Raw genomic sequence first — 25,233 nt, forward strand, 5'->3', positions numbered from 1 at the left:
GGGCTCCGGGGCGGCGCGGAGCTGCGCTAAACGCGAGCCTGGCCGCCGTTCCCCGGGGTAGGCAGCGGTGTCGCCCGCTGGCCGGACAAAAAAAAAGCTACTTCAGGTATCTTCGAAGGGACTCCCGGCCCGTGTAAAGGGTCTCTTTGGTCGTATTTCTGCTCCTTTAGCCCCAAAAGATGAACCTGCCTTCTGCAGCATTCTGGCGTTCGTTAATACCCACCGTACCCGCTGCACCAGGTTCACTCATCTCTCGTACGCGCTGCCGGCATGGTACAGGGAGACCTTAACGTAAATTCAGACCTGCTCTGCTCTTGAGAAAAACTCCAGTCGACTAACAGCTTTGTAAGTTTTGAGCAGCTCTCTTGCAAAAATATTTTTTCTGCAACTGACACATGTACTGAAGTTACCAACAATGAAACATTTACCTTTCAGACAAGAAAAGTGTGGCTATGGCTTAAAATCCATGCAATTTTTAATTCAAAGGTTACCAGCATTATTAAGCTAACCAACTATATTACACCTAGCAGGTTGCAATGCATATGATTCATCTAGAAAGCTGTTCCAGTAACAAAGATTAATTTATATACAGAGCTGAAATACACAGTTAGCTGTCATTATAGAACATCCTTTAACAATCACAGCCAGGTGAACGTGGTTATTCACGGTTTGTGGATACACAAATTGGTGTTCTCTAAACTGAAATAGAAGTTCCTGTATTTTTCTAGAATGAAGCATATGCACTGGTAAACAATGAGCTACCCTGACTGGAAGTGAGGAAAGGGTGACCAGTATTTGTCCTACACAGTTTTTTCTTCTTGCTTGCATTGCTGTTTTATGTCAGTACTTGGTGACTTGACCTTCTGTTGCACAACAAGCACTTAAACCAAAAAACGTTAATTCTGTTTCCTTCTTCACCTCACATAACTGCCGCTGACATGGCAATACCGATAGCCAAAAGAAATTTCGATCTGAGCATTAGAAGCAGCTTATCTTCTGAATGAAACAAAACAAGTACCAACACAGAAGTACACAGAAAGGATTCACTAATAGCTTCTCTTGCAAGACTCGGTAGACAAACTAAAATATACAGTGGCAGCAGTTGTTTTTAGAAATTATTTTATGTTCTGGACTTGCAGAGAAGAGTGGAATTCAGGAAGTAAATACTGGAACTAACAACACTTGAAATTACAACCAGTTTTCAAATGTACTACAGGTAGATTATCCACTGATGAAAGTCAGTGACTAGATCCCATAATGCTGAGATTCTCCCACTTCATCTCTGGGGCTGTGGTTCCAGAAGAGTATGAATTTCTCTGGATTTATTTCTTCAGTCACAAAATCTTGATAACATACCTTCCCTTATATTGTGAGGCTTAATGGATAAACAAGATCCACTGGACCTACTACATGGAGATTTTCAAAAAGCCTTTGACGAGCTTTCACACCTAAGGTGGTGGAGAAACAAAGTTGTCACAGGATTGGAGGAAAGGTCATTTTATGAATTTGCTAAAAGGTTACAGGACACAAAAGTTATGGCTGTTTAAAAGGCAGGAAGGAAAGAGCACAGCATAATGGTAATTTTTCCAGATAGAGAACAGTTGGCAGTGGGGATTGGCGCAGCCAGTTCTATTCAGTATCTTCATCAATGATCTGGAGAAAAGAGCACCCACACAGTGGTACTAAATTTCTTCAGGTAGTTACATGATATACAGAAGGCAAATAAAGCCAGAAGGAGCTCATAAAAAGGTGGCAAATGAGCTTCTACATAGATAAACACAAGGCAATACATTTAGGGAAAAATAATCTAAACCAGGCGTACATGGTGCTGAATTGGCATCTAGCAGCTGTCACTCAGAAAAGCGATCTTGGAGTCATCCTTGATGGTTCTCTGAAATCATCTGCTTAGTGTGCAGGGGCAGCCAAAAAAAGCAAACAAAATGGTGGGCATCATCTAGAGAGGTACTGAGAACAAAATATAAAGTATCATTTTGCCAGTATTTAAAACCTTGGCCCACCCCTCTTCTTCAGTGCAGTGCATGGTTCTGGCCTCCAGATGTCCAGAAGAATGTAGTGAAGTTAGAAAAGATGTGGAAGAGGTCAACTAAAATGACCAAGGCAGTGGAGCATCTAACTTACATGAGAAATATAGAAAGATGGGAACTCAGCTTGGAGGCTGAGGAGAGCCTCCAAGAATCAAGAGCCAATCAAGAATCATAAAAGCAACTCAGTATGGCACTAAATTCTGTAATACAAGAACTAGTGGCACTCACTGAAATAAGTAAGAGGTCAGTTTAAAAGTGGTAAAAGTACTTCTTTACACAATGAATGGTAACTATCTATAATCTGTTGCCACAGGTGCTTATGGAGGCAGATTGTACCAGGAAATTCAAAAGAGAAAAGAAAAATTAATGGCAATATGAATGAATACTAAAGGCTGGGACAAACTCTTTGACATCCTTAATCCAATTGCAGCTGATGCTGCAGAACTATGAGGAATGCAAACAGCAGGCTTACGTGCTCTTCCTAAATAACATCTCTTACTGCAACGGTCAGAGATAAAATGTTAGGCTCGTACTACTGGCCTGGCCCAAGAAGGTGTTTTTTACGCCCTTATGTTCCTTTTGTGTGTTCTACATCAAAAGACGCTGAAGCTGCACAGCTGTTATTACAGTACTCTGTCCAGGGTAAAATTACAAAGCAAGTAATTGTTTTTGTGGTTCCTTTTTTGACTATTAAGGCACACTTTGTCATCTTGCTCTTTTTCCATCGTCCTGTGCAAAAACATAGTCAGCACTATTACATTTACAGTTATCAAACGAGCAGCATGAAAGATTGAGAAATAGCATAACACAAGCCAGTTGACCACAAACCAGATTTTTTTTTTAAAGAATAGATATGCAAATCAGTGTCACCCTGATGATTACAAGCAATTCTAAAACAAGCAGATATTAACAAAGTTATGGGAAATAACTGCTGCGCCTGTTTTTCAGTCCTTCCCTTTTGTAGAAAACTAGTTTATTTTCTTCTTTTCCCTTTTTACAGACTCCACACTGGGCTAAACCCATAGTTCATCCAACATCCAAACGTTCAACCAGTTTGGCTTCCATCAGAAGAGGCCATTTTGTACACTTACTGATGATTTGAAGTAATCAAAAAAACATGAATCAGACTTCAAAAATTAGAAAGAATGGCCTAAAGTACAGTGGACTTCAATTAGTTTTATTTGCCTTCTGTTTTCTGAGCCTGTGTGACACCTTTTGATCCTATTTCCTCAAGAAACATGGAGTCCACAAACTTAAGAGTTCTCTTTGTGTTCGGGAAAACTGAAGTTGTCATTACTTTTATTCAAGAGTTGAGGCCTTAAGAAAAATACCAGATGGTGCAAAATATATGACAAAATTGGAAGTCCTGGTAATACTGGAATAGAAACAACATGTGAAACATGGCTGGGTCTCAAGCTTAACTTGGAATTCTGGCCAGAATTTTCATAGCTAATAGAAGTAACCGGACATAGTTTTCAATCCATTCCTTCATGCAGAGAAAGCAAGCTGTGAAATGCTTGATGTTGGCATCCAGACGTCCTCTGAATTTTGTAGCTTTGATTCAAATTTGTTTCCAGCATGATACTGGGAGAGAGAGGGAAAGAGAAATATTTGACGTCAGCTATGAAGGCCAACAGTTTGGATGATCCTCTCATTTGTTAGATGAAATAGGTTCTAGCACTCCCTGTTTGAATGTGTTTCCGTGTTTTAAGTGAGTATTCAGATAATCTAAGGCACTATGTGTTTACCTCCCTCATCATAGATTCAGGCTTAGTGTCACACTGGATATTTCTGTAGATTCACACATCTTCTCAGTGGGTTATCACTTTTCAGTGGCAGTGGTGGGGTGATGAAATTCCTTTCCCTCCTCTTCCACAGGAACCATTACATCATTCCCTAGAAAAGACTCTGTTTCCTGCTCTGGATAGTGCATTGCCAGTTCCTCTTCCATGCTTTCCTGGGCATCAGCATTACTTTCACATCCTCTAGCAGCACAGTTCTTGCCACTAGGCACTTCTGAAATGGACCCCACAATAACAGTGTCGGCCTTCATGATGTATATTTTTTCTGAGGAAGGAAAAGAATAGTGCTGAGCGTAGTTAATCACTGCTGACCCTAGAGATGGTTCCTTTTCATGCAAAATTTTTATTTGGTACTCAGTTTTAATTCCGCACCCCTTTCTTTTTTTAATCGGATCAAGCCCATCACTGTGAAAACACAGAATTCACTAACCCACTAAAGCTTTTGGAATTCACACGTTATGAGTTGTCTATTTCGTTGTTTATTTATAAGGTGCTTTTAATTTTGAAATCAAAGCACTGAACATATTAAGTGATAAAGAAGGCCTGCACATTTTATACTACACTGTCTGGGTTTGGACCACTGTCAAGAGGACTCTGGCCATTTTAGATCAAGCAGATCTAGCTCCCATGTGAAGAAGCCACTGCGCTATAGCTAGGACTACAGGGGAAAGACAAATTAGAAAAGGCAGTAAGATATTCACAAGAGTCTGTTAGAAGACACAATTAACAGGGATCTGGGGAAGACAGATATGGAGAATCCAAGGTTTACGCTCCTGTTGTTTCAATAAGCCACAATACCTGCATTAAACAGCCTTTGGGCAAGGATCAGCACTGTACAGAAATTCTGGGTAATTATCTGGGGTCTTAGGACCAGCAAAGAAATGAGTTTCTTTCCAGCGGAGAATCAACTACAAAATTTTCTGGCTAGACTTGAACCTTGTGTCCAACTTGTTGACCCTACTCCTTTACAAAAGGTAAATAAGGCCTTTGCTGTGGCTTGGACCACTACATTTTATTCAGAAGGATGCTGCAGATCAGACACTGTAGGTTATTGTTCACAATTGCTTGGAGATATTTGGGTATGGTAAGTCAAATCATCACATTCATCCCAAGTCCATCACTCACAGAAAAACCAGAAAGGGCATTTAGTAAGGAAAGGTCAGCTGTGGTAATACCAAAAAAAACCCCTTCAAATGCTCTCAAAATTGGGTTTGGAAACATTGCCAGAATGTCTCATGTAGACTGTGTCTCAGGTAACAGTTCTCCCCCTGTGAGTAAACTTCCTTGCCTGACTTTATCTCCTACAGTGTGCCATGGTCAAAGACTTTATGGGAACATATGGGAGACACATTTCAAGCTATTACTGTGAAACCAAGACAAGAAAATGATAGCTTGAGACATGTGAAGTACAACTTGTCATTAAGTATTACAGCATCGTTTTCCAGCTGATATATTTCAGATTTCAAATTTCTTCTGCAAATTTACATCTTCTGGAATGAAAAAGAGGGAGAAGAGCAAAGCATTTTTCTGTCAGGTTCGTAAGTGATTAAGGCAAATGTGAAAATAAGCAAGCATTATATTCGAATGAATAGATATACCAGAATTTGTGTGTCAAAGGTTCTGGAGATTCAGCCCCAATCTTTGTTAGAAGCTTTGGACACTTTGCAGCTTACTAATCATCTCAGAATGACATTATGTGCCCATGGATGAAAAATTGAAAAGGCAAGAGGGGGGAGGAAAAAAAAGCAAGACTCACCAATTCGATTATTTGTGTGGTCTCTCACTCGAGAATCGATAGGGCAATCTGGGGCATTTCCATTGCTCTGTGTGATGTCAGTCAGACTCAGATCAGGACTATAAGCTTTTTCTGTGCTGGAGACCAAGTTATTGTTGGTTTCCAAAGGGAGGGTTCTGTCAATTAACTCCTTCTCTTCTGGCCCACTGCCAGTAGTCAGTATGATCTTCTGCCAATACAAAGAGGAGAGTAGAAGCGGGATGAACGTAAAAACGACACTGTGAAGATTGCAATAGGTCTACAGAATCCTTCTGTGGCAGTCAGAATAACATAATGTACTTCATAGCACCACTGTCACAGGAAGTAAAAAATGCCAAAGTGTTTCTTTGAACTAGGTTCCTGCATCACTTAAGGCCATATTTAAAAATAGCGTTTCTAAGCTAAATTCACAGATTTTCGATGACTTTTGCAAGAATGTACCTCACTTCCACTGAAATCCAGTTTTCTGGACTTGCTTGGCTGCTTTGGTAAATTCCACTGCCTTGCCTGCAATTTGGATGCCGATGAACCTTTGTAAATACACCTATTTGTCATTTTGACTTTTTGCCACAAGTCTTACATTGTATGCTCTGTTGCAGAGTCTGCTATCCCATAATATAGTAGCAGCTGCATTCTGGGGGGCTGAAGCTCAGTAGCACTTTTCAGCAAAGAGTATAAACATCAGCAAGAAAGACAGATGCAGGAGGTAAGAGTTTTAAGGGATTTGATCAGAAAGAACTTTAACAAGATATTTTTCATATTTAGTTTTGAGATAAGTTATCAGAGGACAAACCTGTACAGATGTGTACTCATATGGTGAGAGAGTCAAACAGACAAAAATTAAAATATATGGTTTAACTTCCTCTTAGGTTTGCAAAGACCTACCACGCTCCTATGGAAGAACAAAACAAGCCAGAGGTGGAACTGGTTGAACTTCAAAATGGAATTGCCTCAGCGGAACCTCAGGTAGGAGAAACAAGCTTAGACTAGCTATTATGTGAAGAATTAATTAGAAACAGTCCTTTAAAAGAGGAGCCAGAATCTGAGAGAGGCTAAAGGTCTTGCATCACAAATCTCTGATGGTTCCTAGCTCTGTTTCTGTTTCCACAAGGTTGAAAAGAAAAAAAAAAAAACCATAGTAAGATTTTGAAATGTGCAGTTTAAAACTCTTGCTCATGTCTGACTCACTACGAAAGCAAGAGTGGAAGCTCCCCACAACTCAGGAATTAGCAATGACACACTGAAATTATGATAGCTGATTGCAACCAGATTTACTAGAATAAGTAGTATCTTGTATGTGTGCAGATGTACAACATTTAAAAGCAAACTGAATTAAAAAAAAAAAAAGGAACAGTCTAAAGAGTGTTTTAGCAGATATGGACATTTAAAGACAACAAGCCTAATAAACTGAGAAGACTCAGAGGATGAAAGTTGCTATAATTTCACTGGAAGTGGGGGAATCAAACAGAGCTGTGACGATTTCAGCAGCTGAGGAACTGCTTTCTGTTGTTACCATATTGATTGATATTTGTCTTGTTTATCTGCAAACTATCTGTTAAACCAGAAGCTGGTCCTGATAGAAAGTCTTCCAGACAAACAATACCCACTGTGTACTCATATTAAAGTCATGCCAAATCCTACAAAGAGGGAGACAGAAGAAGAGTACAAATCCCACTTGTGTGACTGGAGCAGTAAGATAAAATGGGACTGACAGACAAAGTTCTCCCAGAAGGTAGAAAAGGCATGTTCATCCTGTGATTTTGGATCTTGTCCCAGAGAATGCAACATGAACGGCATAAGACCAAACCAAATACTCCCTTCACAAGCAAGATTGGCAGCATCACATTATTTAACACCATATTAAACATAGCCCAAGACATGAAAGTAGCAAGTCCTAGTACATCTCATCGCTGCACCTAGAGGATCACACATCGTAGAGGAAAGTCCAAACAAAAAGGCTGGCACCCTTTAACAGGACATTTAAAAATATCATTATTTACATTGGAATGGAAAATGATCTGTTTTGGAATATTGTTCACACTTACTGCACATTTGTTCACTAGATCAGAACCTGCAATGGAAAGAGGAAAAATTATCAGCAGAAAATTATCAGCAATCACAAGAATGTTAATATTTGCTCTGAAATATCACCTAGCCATGCCCTAAACTACTCTACTCCCCAACCCACCTGCATTATGCTTTCTTTACCACTGAAGGCACACTGACATGACACGGCTGAAGATGAACCAGCAACACGTTGCTGCTGAGACTGTGAGGTCCTGGTGTCCCCAAAGCCCTTTGTGGCCATCCCTATCGCTCTCCCAACACCACAACTGGTATTCATAATGAAATGATGAACTGATTAACTTTCTAGATAAGCAGAACACAGGCTTATTAAAAAAAAAAAAAAAAAAAAAAGTTAATAACTTTCTACTGGATTAACAAGTTGGATCAGTTCATCGTGTGGTCAGATGAATATTAAGGGGATGGGATTTTATGCAAGGATGGAGGAAGGGAACACTGGGGGAAGAAGAGAGGTGGGAAGGAGGGAGTGTACAGCATCCTTCTGCAGTACCATGAAGCTGGACGGGCTCAGGCCTACTACCTAATTGCACCCTGACATGCAGCCACATTTATTTTCAATGCATCAGCTCTATAATGCTGCACAGTAACAGTTTCTATTGTGTAAGGCAAGTGAGGAGGCAAAAATTCCATTTTGAGAAAATTAAGCTGCACACAAGAGGTGTTAAATTGTATTCCTGAATAAATGAGTAGAAAAAGCTCTGATGTGTGGCGATTAGGAGAATCTAACACAACAGAAGAGAACAGATCAGTCAATGGAAATGGAAGCACTGAGAGGGGATTAGTTGATTGGGCAAAATGTGTGTACTCTAGGGGATCTGTACAAGTTGCTATAGTGTCCTGTTTAAACCATGACATATGGCTAAACACCCACTTTTTTTGGAATACGTCTCCTAAATCTGAGTGCCCAGAAATTAGTTGGGCATTTTTCCAGCAAAGCCTCTCTGCACGGACACGTCGCCCAACCATCCAGGTGCAGTGGGAAAAAAGTGCCATCTAGTGGCTTGTGAACTCTAGAGCGTCACCTGCCTGCGCAGGACGGACAACAGCACTGGCCTTTTGCATGTCAGCAGATAACATACAATCACAATTCTTAGTCCATCAGTCACTCACCTTGAGATTTGAGCCCGGATTTGTGTGAAGTGACGGAATGCAGATGTGCTGATAAAAGAAACAATTCATTTAGCAAAACTCATTATGGAGCATATAGGCTCTAGCAGCTTTACCACACCCACAAGTCTACAACTAACGTACAACGTGCACATCCTGCTTTCTATGAAAGAGGGAATGTGGTTCTGCAGGCACAACCCACATGTAACTCTAGGCAAAGCTAGAGTCAGTATCAGCAAAAATCACTCTTCCTCTCACGCTCAAAGTCCAACCCTATCCCAGGGAACCAACAAATACTCACCAAACACTTCAGGTATCATTTAATATTATGTATTCTCTCTGTACTGAGAGAAGAAACCACTGGTTACCCTTTCCCCACCCAGCTTGTAGTATCTTCCTCCATAAATTCACAGCTGCTTCAATCTTTCTCTCGTTCTCCAACATGCCAAATGACCAGTTTGTCTAGAACCCTTATCTGGCCTGCCTCCACCAGGCAATAGTAAACATTCTCTTCCCCAGTGACCTCCACAAAATTTTGGGATATTTGAGTTCCCAGTTGGCATATACTTGGAGATCAAACAGCATGCTATGTATTACAGCTTTAAAAACTCACGCTTTCCTTTGAGGATGAGGATCCGCTTCTTACAAACCTTCCATTTCCAAAATAACAGCATGCCCACAAGTAGCACTATCACAGAGAGAACCACTCCCCAAAGAACTAGACCTATAGCACAGAAAGGGAAAGGGAGTACAGGAAAGGCTAAGAAAAGGCAGAGGGGGACTATTAGTAGATCTATGTGTTTGAACACGGAACCATGGACATCATTTCACAAGTCGTAAGGGATTTGCAGGAAGCTCCCACATAAAAGTTGCATTTACCAGACATATGCAAACAAAATATGCTAGACAGAGTAAATGCTTTATCTTTGTTACCTCCCGTTGTTGTCTCCCCCTTGGCTGAGGTGGGAAAAGTGCCAGCCAGAGCTTTCTCTTCAGGAGTTGAACTGGGGTTTTCAGTTGTTGTGGCATGTAAAAGGATACTAGCAATGGTCACCAGGTTCTCCTCAAGCCTCCTTAGGTCAGAGTTATTTGTTTCATTGCTGAATCTCATGGACAAAGTGCTTGGGGTGAGGTAGGTGGGCAATTGCTCCAGGCAAACCTGATCGTGTGTGGCATTTCCTTCGCTTAGTGCTGCTTTGTTTAACTTGGCACAGCTAGGGAATGAAAGAGACCAGCGTATCAGCGCTAGAGGAAACTGCCGTGGTACAAGATAAGAGTATTTTCCATGTGACAAACATCCCTTTGGTCATTTTTGTACCACCTGCATTTACTGCTTTCAGTGAAAAAGTCATTAACCTTATTCTCACCCCTGCAGCATTAATTCTTGACCTGGATGCAAACCTGATACTCACATGCATGTATAATTCCACTGTACTTAGTCAACTAAAAATGAGGCAAGAGGGATTCCTTCCTTCCTCCAGTACAGAGCTGTGCAACAGGTATAAAGAGAGGCCTTCTAAACTCTGCACATAGGCCCAAAGCTATCCCATTGCCTCGAAGATAAATTTGTATACTTTGCACCAGAAGTGACAGGTGTCCCTTTTCATCCTTTATTAACTTTAATTAATTAGCTAGTCACTTTAAATAACTATGCACTTACTTCGTGTGGGGCTTGCAGATGTCGGTGCTGGAGTTTTGATCAGAGAAGGTCCCAGGAGGGCACTCTTCACAAGTAACATCATTTGTTGAGGTGCCTGAATAAAAATAATGACTGAGGACCGACCAACCAAAATGTATCAGGTCCAGGCCTATGGCCAAGATCAGGAAAGATAAGCTAGGCAGGTAGGAATTCCTACCTCTGACACTGACTCCAAAACCAGGCTTGCAAACAGTGTGCTGCTGGCATCGTATGCAGGTGTTCAGAACAGGGGTTTGACAGAACAGGCCTGGTCGGCACTCACACACGCGGCTAGAATTGAAGGAGCAGGGCTCTTTCTCCACAAGGTCAGATTCTGTGGGGAAGAAACAGATGCGGTAACAAAGGATCGCCCTGCAAGGAAAACACAAAGCAGGGGCCAAAGATGAGCAACATCAGTTCAAAGGCTCAGGAAGCAGAACAGGCTGCTGGCACTCTTCGCAATGGCAACTTAAGTCATGAATAACTGGAGAAGTCTATAGACAATGGCTTGTAGTGTAAGACAGAAAGCAGAAATCAGACTTGGATAGCTTTGGATGAGAGAATTTTTAGGTAGTTCCAGGTCACACAGGAAACGATACTGATTATGTGCAAGGTAGCATTCTGCTCTCCAAATCAGTTACCAAGGATGGATAATTTTGCTGCTGGAAATTCTAAATGAATAAAATATAAATAAAGTGTAAATAAAATATATAGAATATAACTGTGAGGTATGTGTGAGGGAAAACAAACCTTTTTCGCATGATACACAAGCGTCACATCGTGGCTTTTGGAATTCTTCATTCACGTATTGTTCAGGTCCACATCTCATGCAGTCTTCATCTGGGTCCCTAGGACATGCTTTCTTTTTAACATAGCCTGGAGAAAAAAAAAACAAAATATGCAGGATACCTGTTCAGAATCACAGGAGACAACCATTTTGAAGTGTTCTTGTATGCTCATTTACCTGTTAGACACACTACCACAGTCTTCTCTTTGTACCTGTCATTTGGTTTCTCTAGCACATTTTTGCTTTTCCCATTCAAGTGTGAAGGGATCACAGCTGTCCTGTTACAGTAACACTGTGCATGGTATTACCACAGTCAGTATGGATTGCTGCAGAATGGGCACATGGCAAGTCATTTGCTGACAGTTAGAAAAGACCGCCAAGTCTGCAGTGAGGGCAATATTGTCCTGCCATCACTAAGTTCCCAGGCAATGGGTTTTCATGGTAGCTTCTTGACTATAGCAACTGACTCCTGATATTTTGCTACCTAAGGCATCACTTTTCCTTTCAAAAGCTGCCAGAATTGCCTAGGTGCACATGGATTCATGAAGGGACAACCCCATCTCCCATGTTCAGAATGGGAGGTTACAAGATGGTACTTCTTGAGCTGTGCCCTATATACCCCTAGCAGGTTTGCAGTAGGTTGCTTTCTAAGCAGTCCTGCTAGTTTTACAGTTGCCTTGACAGTTGTGAGATGATTAAATTTTCCAATTGTTTTCCTTCAAACAAATCAAATTACTTATGTATGTCTTTCTGATGCTGGATGTATATACTATACACTTTCTCTGCTCAACACTTCCAACTCACCCGGACCCATTGCTCACAGTTCGCAAGCACACTACCCTAGATCTCGCAGACCTTCTGTGTATAAGCAGCATGCATGAAGTTCAGCAGCTGGCTGAATTAGATGACCTCTGGAGGTCTTTGCCAAACTTAAGCTATTCTATGACTCTATGTTTGTGTCTGGTAATCATTTTCTAGTGATTAGCTTTTCAAAGCATCCATCCAGCAGGTTAGGTACAATAACCCGCAGGAGTACGGGAAAGGCTGGGACAGAAGCATTCCTAAAGTTTCAGCTCGTGAAGCAACAGATGAGGTATTCTACCACTGGCCATAGTGCCAAAGAAATTAGAAGGTGCAGTGGTCAGATATGACCTTGTGGCCTTGCCAGGAGGGGGAAATAACTACCAGAGTGTAAGGAACAGCGGCAGTTGCAGAAGCAAAAGGAAAAGCTAAAGCAACAACATAAAGGTAGGAAGAGTTGAATGTTTCACAGGTGGAAAACAGGAGAGAGACAAATCCCAGTTTCAGCATCCAGCCTGCATCACCCAATCACAAAGAGTTAACCACAGAGAGGGGGAACCTGGCAGGGAAATAACTCACCTACTATACGTTTTGGCAAGCATGATGTAGGAGTGCAGGTAAAAAGAGCTGTGCTATATTTGGCCCACTAAATACCACCAGACAAGCCTGAACCACGTCACTCCCACCTCCTCAAAACTACTTGTCTGAGACTATTCTTTTTAAGGTGGGGGCTGATTGCTGAATCTCAGCACTCAAGCTGCAGACATGTGTACCTGCATGTGTGTGTCATTTTCCCCTTCCTCCCCCAAAGACCCAAAAGCTTTAACTTCAGTTATTTGAGATTTCCTGTACATGTGGGTCCCTCCCTTGGGGGATGTGTGCCCCAGGTGCAGTAGCTTTGAAGCTTGCCTAACAGTGTCTTCTGGTGCTGTTCTCCACCGACTGTGTTCATAGCTCAACAACCAGATAAAAGACTGAGCAGCAGGAATACCAGCTGCAATCACCTGTACAGAAAAATGTACTGAAAGTAAGTAGATGAAATAAGTGTTTTAAGTGTTTTTCTTTTGTGAGTATGTGCATTCACTCACTCCTGAGGATTTGCTGTTAACTGTGGGTGGGAAATTATCTTGAGTGTTGGCTGCAGCACTATCTTGTGGAGCTGGATATCTGATTTAGAGTCTAAAACAAAAAAACAAAAAAACAACCAAACAAAAAAGGGAAAAAAAAAAATAAACAGAATAAACAGAGGTGAAGTGGAATACCAACTTCTGCCTAACGTGAGCTGTTCTAGCATACACCATTATTTCCCATGAAAGTCTCTGTTCCTCCCCTTGACGGGAGGGAAATACTTTGTTCTGTGATGACAGAAAGAAAATATTCTTCTGGTATCCCAGGTTTGAAGTCTCATTTTACCTGCACAAGAATTAAGTACATGAGAAGAGATGTGGCAACTGTAGAAATTGATTAGAATGATCTTTTGAAGTTTATCTTGAAACTGAACTTGAAATTAACTTCAAAACAGAGGATGGCTTGCATGTGGGCCAGTGTGCTCAGATTGAAAGCTGTACATCTGTGGGCTGGAACACCAAGGAAAGTAAAGTCAGGCTGCATCAAGAGTTCGAGATGCTCAACTTTGATTAAATGGAATTTTAGAAAAGCTTCTCCTTCTTTGCGGTGAGAAGTTGTGTTAGTAGCAGATATGAACAGGTTATTGCTTGAAGGAGTAGTGGAAGATTAAAATGAAAAAGGATTCTTACGAGTTTCTGTTGTGAAGGAGGCCATGACATGAGGATGCGGCAACAAAATGAGTTTCAAGAATAAGCAGAGGTGAAATGATTGAGACTGGTGGCTCGTTACAGCCACATGTAAGTCAGATCTCTGCTTTTCACAAGACCTCACTATGACACCTGTCATTAAGGGAGCTTTTGCAAAGCATGGTTTTGAAGGAGAAAAGAGCTTTTCTTAGGACTGGCTCAGAGTCAGATCCCCGCCCCTTTTCGTCTTTTACGGGACCAGTTTCTCCATCCCTTGGTCTTCTTTACTTACACAACTTCTCAATGATTCTAGTGGTGTGGCCAGCAGTACAAAATGTCCCAGTGGGAACCCTGATATAACTGCATGCAAATGCTAGCAACCAAGCGCTAAACCCCTCTTTATTATTAGAGCACAAATAAATGTCAAAAATTTCCTTTCAAAAAAGAAAAAAAAGAAGAAAACATTTCTGTAAGAAGATTGATGATGGTGAAGTACCATAAAATGCCCCACCCACTGAGGGGTTTTTTGGCCAATAGGGGGAGTTTCAGACATTTCTAGAACTCTCGTCTCACCAAGGTGTTTCCTGCTTCTGCCCTCATGTGCCTCTGAGTCACAACTAGCTTCAGGCAAAGCTCCCTGTGCCCACATTTCTGTAGAAGATTGATGATGGTGAAGTACCATAAAATGCCCCACCCACTGAGGGGTTTTTTGGCCAATAGGGGGAGTTTCAGACATTTCTAGAACTCTCGTCTCACCAAGGTGTTTCCTGCTTCTGCCCTCATGTGCCTCTGAGTCACAACTAGCTTCAGGCAAAGCTCCCTGTGCCCCCTGACAAGGGGCTGTTCCCTTTCCCATGTAGATTGATGATGGTGAAGTACCATAAAATGCCCCACCCACTGAGGGGTTTTTTGGCCAATAGGGGGAGTTTCAGACATTTCTAGAACTCTCGTCTCACCAAGGTGTTTCCTGCTTCTGCCCTCATGTGCCTCTGAGTCACAACTAGCTTCAGGCAAAGCTCCCTGTGCCCCCTGACAAGGGGCTGTTCCCTTTCCCATGTGAGACACTTTCTAAACTGTTTTGACTATGAGGGTAATGACAGATTTTCCACACCTTCATTTTACATTTTTTGTCTCTCATCAGAAACTTATTTAGCCTAATTTGACTGTGCTAGTTCACACCCTGAGGCAAGTTGAAATTAATTCTTAGACCTGCCTACTTCTAGCTACTTCAGAGTGTCAAGTCAACTGATAAAAAACACATTAAAAATTCTAGCAAGTTATCTTGTTTGCAATTTACAGATTGTTTGCCTGCAGACTGAACAGGAGCAGGGCAGTGGAGAACAAGTTCACATCTGGATTCACACTAGACAGTGATTCATGAAATTGCACTTTTCTTCGGGGACAAAATGCAATTCTGCAGATAGACATCATTCCTACTATCTCTACAAGACAGGTTCCATGTTAATTTGACTGAATTATAAACATACTGACCTGAGGGACACTGGTAACAGCAGCTTCGTGAAGTTTCATCGTAGAACCAATTCTCAAGTGTATCACAGGAATGAGATCGGGTTAATGATGTCTAGGAATTGAAACAGACAAAAGACACAATTAGAAAACAATTAGCTCTGTATTAGAGCAGATCCTGATATCTGTCTCAAGTGATGGTAGTTGCAGACGGTAAAGAAAAGCCTACAGCTTTTTGAAAGTTCAAGTATCCCCAGAACAACTAAATTACTGTTGCCCATATGCTTAAGCAAAGATTGCAATATTCAGTGTATGTAGCAATAATTCAATATGTATCTTCACTCAGCAGGCTCTTTTATCTGAAAGTCATTTAAACAAAGGAATGGAATACTGTAGCCCAACCTGTGTATCAAGCATTTCAGCACTCAGCAACTAACTCCTTGTTTCATACTTTCATTGTATGAAATAGTAGGGTAGTGGCATTGCCCTACAAAAATGTTTTTCAGCCAATGCTCCAAACACCCTTTGAAACCTAGCTACAGGATCACCAAGATCACTAAGAAAAGCTTGTCTATTAGTCTGCATCCCCTTTAGAAATCTTGCAGCAGTTAGCAAATTAAAAAAAAAAAGCTGAAAATTGCTGTTCTGAAATGACCCCATGTTAATTTGAGATAAGGATTTTTTAGAAAATTAAAAAAAAGAATCTCTAACATCTGTAAGAGATTTCCAGCTCTGAGTGCACTGGAATAAGAGGTGGTGTCACAGTCAGCATCATCTAAATCTAGCTAGATTGGCTGTAATCCACAAAGATAATTCTTGTTTGCAGTAAACAAGTCTTTCTGTTCAGTTATTTATGCAGTCACAATGCTTGAATTTAGTGACCTAAAGATGTGTTTATTATAAACCAATAAATTGTTTTACTTATCATTTAGGGACAAATCCTACACTGAGAACAAGAGGTTTTTCCCTTGAAAAGAATGCTGCAAATACTCACACAATGAAGCCCTTATTCACATAACTAATTCCACTTCTATTGTGAGTGAAGGTTTTCAAGAACAACCTGTGGTTTGACTACATAACTGATACTTGTTTAGTTAAAAAACCCCAACACAATAGTTCTAATATTAGCTTAGAAAATGAGACTCAGCTATCAATTGTATCAAGAAGCATATAATAAGACTTCATTTTTGTATGGCAGGGCCACTACATGCTCTGGGAAATTACAGTGCTACAAGTTTTCTGATGAGAAAATCTGATTTTTGAATTTGGCATCTCCCTTAATAATCCCCTAAATATGTTGTTATCTGAATTTCATTTTCAGTATCTGCTAGAAGGTATAAATGGCAATTTTTTGTAAAGACTCAATCAGCAAATTCCCCAGAGATTTTCCCACGATACTGGTAGAGCAGTTAAATATTTCAGAAAACCTACATCTCACTTTCTGCAGATGAATTTCCCATTGGCCTTTGAAATAATACCTACTGTCTCCTACTGCCTTTGTATGCAGTGCAGAATCTTACTACCTAACTAATTTCACAGCCGTATTCTCCTGTTTAATACGCTGTCCTTTTCACGGCAGAACCATGAACACAGAAGTTATTTAAGTTGCACCAGGTTACATCAGAAAACAGGAACTTTCAGTCAAGGAGGAAATTAACAAAAAGACAAGAAATAGAAACATATTGAAACCATTAAATTTCATCCAGCTCCAGGAATAGAACTGAGAAATCCTGCCTGATGCATTTCTGCACTAACTACTGGGCCACACAGCCTCCCTACAAAGCATTTTTTCTAACTTACTGTATAGAGGAAATAGCAGATGTCTGCTTGCTCAGCCTGACTCAAATCAAGTTTACAAATGCGCACCCTGTATTTTTCTTTTCTGAAGAGGAAGCCCTAGACAGTAGGAAAAGGAAGTGGAATCTCCTTGCATCTGTGTGGAGAAGCACCCTGGTTAGCCAGCCACTCTGAGACTAAATTGAACAACAGGAAATGACACAACGAGAACAGTCACTAGACAAAGGGTCATTCAGGAGTCACTTCGGTGATACGAAGTGAATTAACTAGTTTTATCGAGAAAATTTAAGAAACAGCAGCATCCTGGCTGTAGCCAAGTCATCCTGGATTAGTTTCTCCCTAAGAGCTACGGAAAGGCACCACAAAAACTTGATGATCTCTTCCTGGTTCTCCTGGGCAACCAACTCTGGCTGCAAATGATGTTAAATTTTAAATCGGGGAGGGAACAAAATTCTTGAACGATTTATGCAGCACATAAGCTTACAGCTTATTTAATTGTCTCTTTTGGGGTTTAAATAAAGCAATAGTGTCTGTGTAAAAGTGTGAGGGAAGCACTGCTTTTTAAAAAGTTACCTTGTCTAAAATACTGAAATCAGGAGTTTAGGATTACATCCTGCTCTTAGTTACAGCAATGCAAATTCTGATTATGAACTTGACCTGATGCTAGGGCTGTGATAAATTACTGCATGAACTATGCGTACATACTACACAAATTATGAAAATATACATACGAGAGTACTCAACCTTTCTTTTTCTCCTTTCCACAAGAGGGCAGCTATATACTACAGCCAGCTACATAATACATGACATCCGCAGCTTCACAACAAATGCTGCTTTCAAGTATCCAGTTACAAGAACGGCTTTGTAGCCACCTTTACTGTTTACTGAGCCAAGCCCAAGGTGCTCTGCTGTAAAAAGAAGTCATTTTAACACATCACGGCATGATTTCTATGGCTGAGAAACCACCTTCTGAAGACCCCAGCACTTCTAATCCGTAGCTACCTTCAAAATGTCTTTAAGAGTCGCCATCTCTTCAGTAGAGGTGTTTCATGAGTATGAAACTTACTATAGAACCTTTCAGTGATAAATCATGTACATATCAATGCTCAGCATCAGTTGTCATCTCCCCATTCTTGTCATATTTTCCTCTCTAAATCCTAAAGCTGTTTGATTCCTAATGTGACCTGTAACAGCAATGTAATGATGCGAAGTTCTGCTCTTAAACTAAGCAGAAAGGTTGGCCCTTTGGAGACAGCATACTTTAAAGCAAGGACCTGAGTATAAACCAAGCCCCCATACCTCTAGCACTTCAGGCTTAAAAGCTCAAAATAAATCACATAAGCAAAACTGGCACTGTGGAAAGGCAAGTGTCACTAAAAATGATATGGGCTCTGCTTCTTAACTTACGCAAGGCGTTTTGTAAATCTCAAGTTTTCATGCATCTGGAATAAAAAATCTTGCACTAAGAACCCACCAAAATTTCCATGAGTTTTTGGGGGAGCAAAACAAATTGGTGCCTAAAAGCAAAGAACATGCCTTGAAGAAATGGCGGAGATGAAGGGCCAAGGTCTCAAAATGTTTTAAGTCTTCCATGAAATGATGGTGCCAACTCATTTTCTGTAGAGGTTTGATTAGGCTACTTTTGAGAAAAGGGTGAAGGAAAGTCAGCCATACAAGGATAATGTAATTTTCATTTTTCTGTCTATGTGTAATGAATATCAGGGTAGCAAGTTAACTAGAACAAAAGATAACCAGCCAAAGATATGAAGTGAAAAGGGAACAAAAAATGTGCATTATTAGTGGGTAGCAACAGGTCTGAAACTGAGGTCATTTACCCGCTCAATGACTGAACATGTGAATTACCTCAGTTTCACCACCTGTAACTACTCTTCCCACATGTAAAATACCACCTCTGACATCTCATCTACAATTAGGGAAACTAGGGCGCAAGTTTGCAATAAAATATTGGCTTGTTTGATCTTTCATTTTGATGAGCTCAGTATTTCTAATTAGGAAGAGATTGCTGGAAACAATTCACCAAGAAACACAGGGAATTCCAGATTTCATATTTTCCAGTCCCACTCCCTTCATGACGCAGTGCTTCTGCTGGTCTTGATTTGACCATCATCTTAGATCTCTGTGTGCAAGAAGTCTCCAAGTGATATGATTGATGTGTTTGGGTTTTTTTGTTCCTCAGCTGTTGGCTACTCCTTTTTAACAGCAGAAATCTAGACATCAACCATCAAATCCATCCAAATTTGTAGGGACTGCAAAATACTTAATGCATATTTGTCTTGCTGTTCCTAGACAGAATGACAACTGAGTGCTGGAGTTACAAAATATTTTAATGCTGATTAACCAATAATGTTAAAAAGCGAAAAATATTTCAGTGGCTTGGCCAAAAAAAAGCACTATATTTCCACAGAATTATGGAAGCAACATATGTGCATAACTTCTCAGAAATTAAGGTTGTTGAACCAACATGCCTATTTTCAATAGCAACTTATCATTTCTATATAGTCATAAGCCTACTACAAACTGCAGCTGGAATGCAAACCGGATTTCTAATCCTCACCCGGTAAATATCAAAATGACTTGGGTGAACTCCTGTTGTCTGAGTAGTCCAGTACTGAGCTTGGACCACCAGGCTCAATTCTGTATAAACCCACAGCAACATGACAGTTGAGGCCACCATAAGGCTGAGGGCAGGAAAAGGCCCTGTAGCTTAATGTTCAATGTTGGTGGTTCTGTTCCTGGCTCTAGCATTGCTCAGCCTTAGATGTGTTACTTTAAAGTCCTTGCTGTACTGGGTCCAATGTCTATCTACAATTACGGGTATTTTTGTGGTGGTAGCACCAGGGAACCCCAGATAGGCTCTGTAAGGACATACAGGACATACCGTCCCTCCAGTCCCACTGGGTCCTCAACTTTAGATTTGCTTGCTTTTACCAAATCTCGTCCAAACCGTCTCCAATGGTGCTGTAAACACATCTTACCCTGCCAACACTCGCAGTTCAATTGCTAAGGGGAGGACAACTGCTACCAGGATAGGTCAGTCTGCTACAGCAGAACTTACAGTTGTGTTCTCTCTAGCTTCTCCAGTGAAACATAAAAGCATCTTTGCACTCAAAAACTTGGGTAAGCAGTTTGCTCAGGAGGACATCACATGCTGTTTGTAATCAAAATAAGCAGGGGAAAAGCTGGTTGTCTTCTAACACTGTGGCTACAAAGGGATCTGGTGACAGCACAGAATGATCCTGTTTAGATGAGGGAAATTCTGAGAAAAATTCCCACCAACAGTAGCAGCACTGATCTCCCCAGCACAGATACATACTGTTTTGAGCTGCGTAGACCTGTTTTGAGCTGCATTAGCAACGGCTGCAACTGTGGGAGCCTGCTATGTACTGGGTTTCTGGTATTGTGACTGAGATGATGGTAGCCAACAGTGGAAGCTTTTAAAGGAAACGTCCCTCTTGTCAACCCTTAATCAGAACAGGGATCACCTAAAAGAAGGGAGGGGATCGCAAGGGCAGTGAGGAGAAAAGGGAAAAAGTCATGTAAAAAGTGGTACTTTATCATATGAGGACTGAAGAAGAACAGAGCAGGAAGGAAAAGAGTATGTGCTCTTACTGCTCTCATTGCCAACAAAAATCTCAGCATTAAGACATTTCTAATATATTTCTGGCTGTGAGTGCTTGGACAAAACCAAGCATTATAAAATATTGAACAAGACACATAAGGTTTAACTACAAAATAGTGAAAGTTGTCTGTCTTGGACCATTATCCCATTTTTAATACGTTTTTTAATACGTTCTAGGATGACAGCGCAAATTTAACCCCATCTCAGAAAAAAATATGAACTTAATTACTTTGACTCAGGATTGTGTGACTATCACTAATAAAACTCATTTTTCCAGAGCAAAACCAGCTTATTTAAATTAAGACTCTTTGTTAGGCAGAAGCTGAAGGTTAAGGTTTGACTTAGCAGGTCCTAGTTGCTCATAAATAGCTCTTGAAATGAAAGGAAGGGATAAAGCAAAGGAGACAGAAAAAGGTTTTAGCCTCACATTACAAAACCTCAACACTATCACCTTCTTAAAAAAAGCATCAGCTGTGAGTGTTGGGGTGGGGTGGGAGGTTCACCTTCTTTATTCCATGGTGCCTGTGTGTAGAGGCCCACAAAAAAGAAAGAGCTAAGAAATTCTCCACTTACAGCATTGGCCATTTCTCCTGGCTCCAGTATGCTTACAGAAATTGTCAATCAGCCAGTGAGAGAAGATTCACTTCATCATTTTTGCCCCTTACTACTTATTTTGTAGGGAAGGATTTGTATATAAGAACTTTCACTTCTGCCCCATTCCCTCCTCTTCTTCCTGGAATGCCCAAAAACGCTAAAGAGTGTGGTGTAATCCACACCGTCAGCAGCAACTAGCATGCGGCTTTGCTTCATCAAGGAAATCTCCAGTAAGTTTTACAGAACAAACTCTCCTCATCTCTGCAAGAAACAGAATGGAATGCAGTAACCTCAAAATCCTGTTTAATTAACATTCAAAGTATTTTTCTCTTTCATCTTTTGACTGTCCCTCCTCCTTATCCACTCGTCAATCTCAAGACAGACAGAAACAGAACTCATGTTCTGCCAGGGAAATTCAAAATTCTAGCACAACTTCACTTTTTAAGGCGTCATTTCCTAGTGTTTCCTGAAGAAAAGAGGAGACGTTATACATTTCCCTGTCCCCTCTCTCCAAAAGATAATCCAGTCTCAATGAAGAAATACCAATTTTATCCCAATGACATAGAGTATTGTTCATTAATACTTACAGTTTTGTTTGTTAATATGTATTATAAAAAAACCTTTAAAATTCAAGGAAGATCACAGAAGTATTGGTGGGTAGGGGCGAGGAATTCAGCTGTGGTGGACAGTAGATCTTTGTCCTTCCCTCTGATTCTGAGGAAACTCTGAATAGATGGGTCTTATACTAAGAATGGATTAGCAAAGTGGGAATATGTGTTTATTACAGCTATGATAATCCTGTGGCTCTTTGCCATCCAAGGGTGCAATCCCACTTCCCCTCTCTTGCCTGTACCCACATTTTCCTTCTCCTCTAACTCCCTGATTGTTTAAGACAGAGCAATTTTGTTTCCAAAGGACTAATCAGTTCTAGGAGTTCATTTGACTGAAAACTCTGCTTTCTGAATTTGTGAAGTTGGTTTTCAGGGGGTTACTGCACTGAAACAACTCACCCTGTGGCTGCACAGTCACTCGCACTAAATTCAATGCAAGAAAGTCGGTGGCACTGTGTAGCCAGGAGCAGGGCCTCCCCTTTGTGTGACAGGTCTCTGCTGCCTGGCACAGCTGTAACGGGAAACCTCACAGGCATTATTTCTGCATCTGTATACTGTATCAGAATTGATTTGATCTGGATTGGACATGAGGACACAATGTAGAGTTAATGCTGCTTTATGCCAGCTGTAGAGGAACAGATAAATATTTAAACTAACAAGAAGGTAAACTGGTGTAGTAAACAATCGCCAGTGTAGCAGAAAGCCTGCCACTACAAAGTTAATCTGTCCATATTTTTTGAACAAATTCGAACAAGCCATGAGTCTGTATCAGACTAGTAATCTGCATCTGTTTTTGCTCTAGTACAAGGAGTTCTTAAATTGGATTCAGTGTACTGTTCAACTGGAGGGAGACAGAGACTGAATTTCACTAATCTTTTCCTGCATGCACTTCAAATAAAGGTTTTTGATTCAGCAGGAGCCAGAATACATCTTGTGAAAGAAAAGACCACAATTCATATCCTGTTTGGACTGCTCTGTAACAGGATGGCTTAGTGCTTTCATTGACATATCAAGCCAACTATTTTTTTCTTTTTTTAAAGTGTTGCAGATCAAGGCCCAATTAATAAAGCAAACATATTTGATACAAAGCATTTGGGGTTTACAGTGCTTGCTTTTGAGAATCTGTTTTAGAAAATAGGCTTTTGGTAGCTCTTCTCACTTTCCTTGTATCTACAAACATGTTTGCTATTCCAATTTAAATAATGGCAATTGTAAAGATGGTGCTGAATTCAGTGGGCTACTCTGCAATTCAGTCAGGACAAGGTTTGACTCATTTATTTATGGTCTTTTGAGCTCATAGAGAAAAAGTGATGGTGAGGCAGAGTAAGAAATCAGCTTGCTACAAATGAGCTGTAAGTCAGGAAGAAAGCATATTACGGTAAAAAAAGAAATCTTCTACCAGCGTTGGCTATTCTAGAACTGACTAATACTGTAGCAAAACTGTTGCCTCCCTTTCAAGCTTCTATCCAAATTCTGACAGTACAAAAGAAGCTGATAATCTAAGACTTCAAGTAGTCGAGCTTCATCTGCTTGATAGTGAAGACATTATTAACAAGTGAGAGTTAACTGAATATTAAAACAAAAAAAACCCAAACTGTGGACTCAAGTGAGGTGGAATATGGTTTAAAATACGACCAATAAACTGTGACTTGCTCACATTAAACAGCACCACTTGTACTCCAGTAGCAGTAAAAAGCAAGTGTTGCTGTGATAGAGTCAATACACAAAGACAGTGAAAAGCTAGTTGCTTATCCCAGCAAGATCTATGTATTTATTCCAGGTAACATGATCTTGCAGTGAGTCTGAATGTTGGCAATGAGTATCAGAAACCCAAATTTTCTCTCTGCCCCTTTCATTTTGTGAACGAAACACCATAAGTGATATCAAATAGCAAAAATACCATCTTTTTTTCTATTGCCTTTCTCCTAAAGCAGTTTACATTCAGCAGACCAGACAAGCTTATCTGAATGCCCTCCTAAGTATTCCTCAGGTGAGTAAGGACTACAGACTCCAATCCTATAGAAGAACAGTGATTCTTCTATATTTCAGGAAGGAGACAGTGGCAGGACAGATAACCAGAGCAAAGTAGAACAAACTTGCAATGTGGGAGGGGAATTTACAACTAAAGACACAAGGGCAAACTCCTACTCTTACCAAAAGAGCCAGGAGGATCTTTTTCAAATGTTTATGAAGAGGATGCAGGACTTGGTTATTTTCAAAGATCTAATCAGAGTCAGTTTCTTGTAAAAAATCTCCTGGCAGCCCAAGTGACATGCTATATCATTAATTTACAATGTACAGTCAGGTGTCTTACGTTAATATATGCTCATATTTCCACTACAATGGAAAACGGCCAATTTCAGAATCCAACACAGTGTGCGATTACTCACCTACTTGACTTTACCTGTGCAAAGAGCCTCTGCCACTGACCTTTTTTTTTTAATGTGTGTGCATAAGTGTCAGCCAGGGAAATTACCTGGATTTATGCCAGGTGCTGAGGGCTCGTTGCCACGTGATCCACTAGGGAGGAGGGGGTAAGTGTTGGAGGGGGGAAGCAAACCCACAAGACATGATACGATCTGAGCAGGGAGCTAGCTTGCATCTACAGCATCAGCTGAGCACAACTAGTGGGCTATATCTATTTTAAGTCAATTTGACGCAAAAATAATAGCCCATTCATGAGGAAGTCAGTGTCAGAGGGGTGGGCGGTTGTAAAGAGGAAGGTATTTTATTGTTTTGCTTGCCTTTACACCTTTCAATTTGCCAGCCCTGAGTCACATCAGCAGAGTGAGCAGAAGCCCTCTGAACCAAGCTCTGCAAGGAATGTGCCTGTCACAGAGTACCTGGCCATCCAGGCAAAAATAAAAGCCACTCACCCAAACAAACGAGAACAGTCCCCCACCCCTATCAAATCTTTCCTCATTCCCTAGTTGTGATGTGCCTGGAGGTAAGTAACACTAGCAATGCCAACAAAAAGATGCAGATCATAGCTCGTATCCCCTGCTCCTGCCTGCAAAGTTCCCAGAGAGGGCAAACTCTCCTGGCTGCTCTGCTTTATACCTTTATCATCCTGTGTTGCACAAAGCCTGTTTCTGTGGATGCCCGCTACCCGGCACCCAGGCTATGGGCAGGATAGTCCTGCAGCCGAGGGTGCCCCCAGACCTCTCCAGGCTCCTGCGTCCTGAGGGGCTGCAGGATCCTGGTGCCACCCTGCCTTACCTGCGGGGCTGTCTGGATATCCTGGAGAAGCAGCAGGAGCCACAGTCCTAGTGCCAGGCTGCAGGCAGCCAT

The 25,233-nt window shown here is 41.0% G+C and overlaps 1 protein-coding gene across 1 annotated transcript; it reads right to left on the reverse strand.

The window, feature by feature from the left end:
* Window positions 1-3,867: 3,867 nt before the first annotated feature.
* On the reverse strand, window positions 3,868-25,233 carry LOC103907435 (tumor necrosis factor receptor superfamily member 8). Its single transcript, XM_019474743.1, has 11 exons — window positions 25,162-25,233; window positions 15,325-15,415; window positions 11,242-11,367; window positions 10,670-10,825; window positions 10,474-10,567; window positions 9,747-10,027; window positions 9,427-9,537; window positions 8,817-8,864; window positions 7,667-7,692; window positions 5,604-5,811; window positions 3,868-4,112 (listed from the first exon to the last, which is right to left on the reverse strand). The coding sequence occupies exons 1-11, from the start codon at window positions 25,231-25,233 to the stop codon at window positions 3,868-3,870; spliced, it is 1,458 nt and encodes a 485-aa protein (XP_019330288.1).

This window comes from Aptenodytes forsteri, unplaced genomic scaffold, assembly GCF_000699145.1.
Source record: "Aptenodytes forsteri isolate BGI_AS27 unplaced genomic scaffold, ASM69914v1 Scaffold61, whole genome shotgun sequence".
In the NCBI taxonomy this organism is placed as follows: Eukaryota; Metazoa; Chordata; class Aves; order Sphenisciformes; family Spheniscidae; genus Aptenodytes; species Aptenodytes forsteri.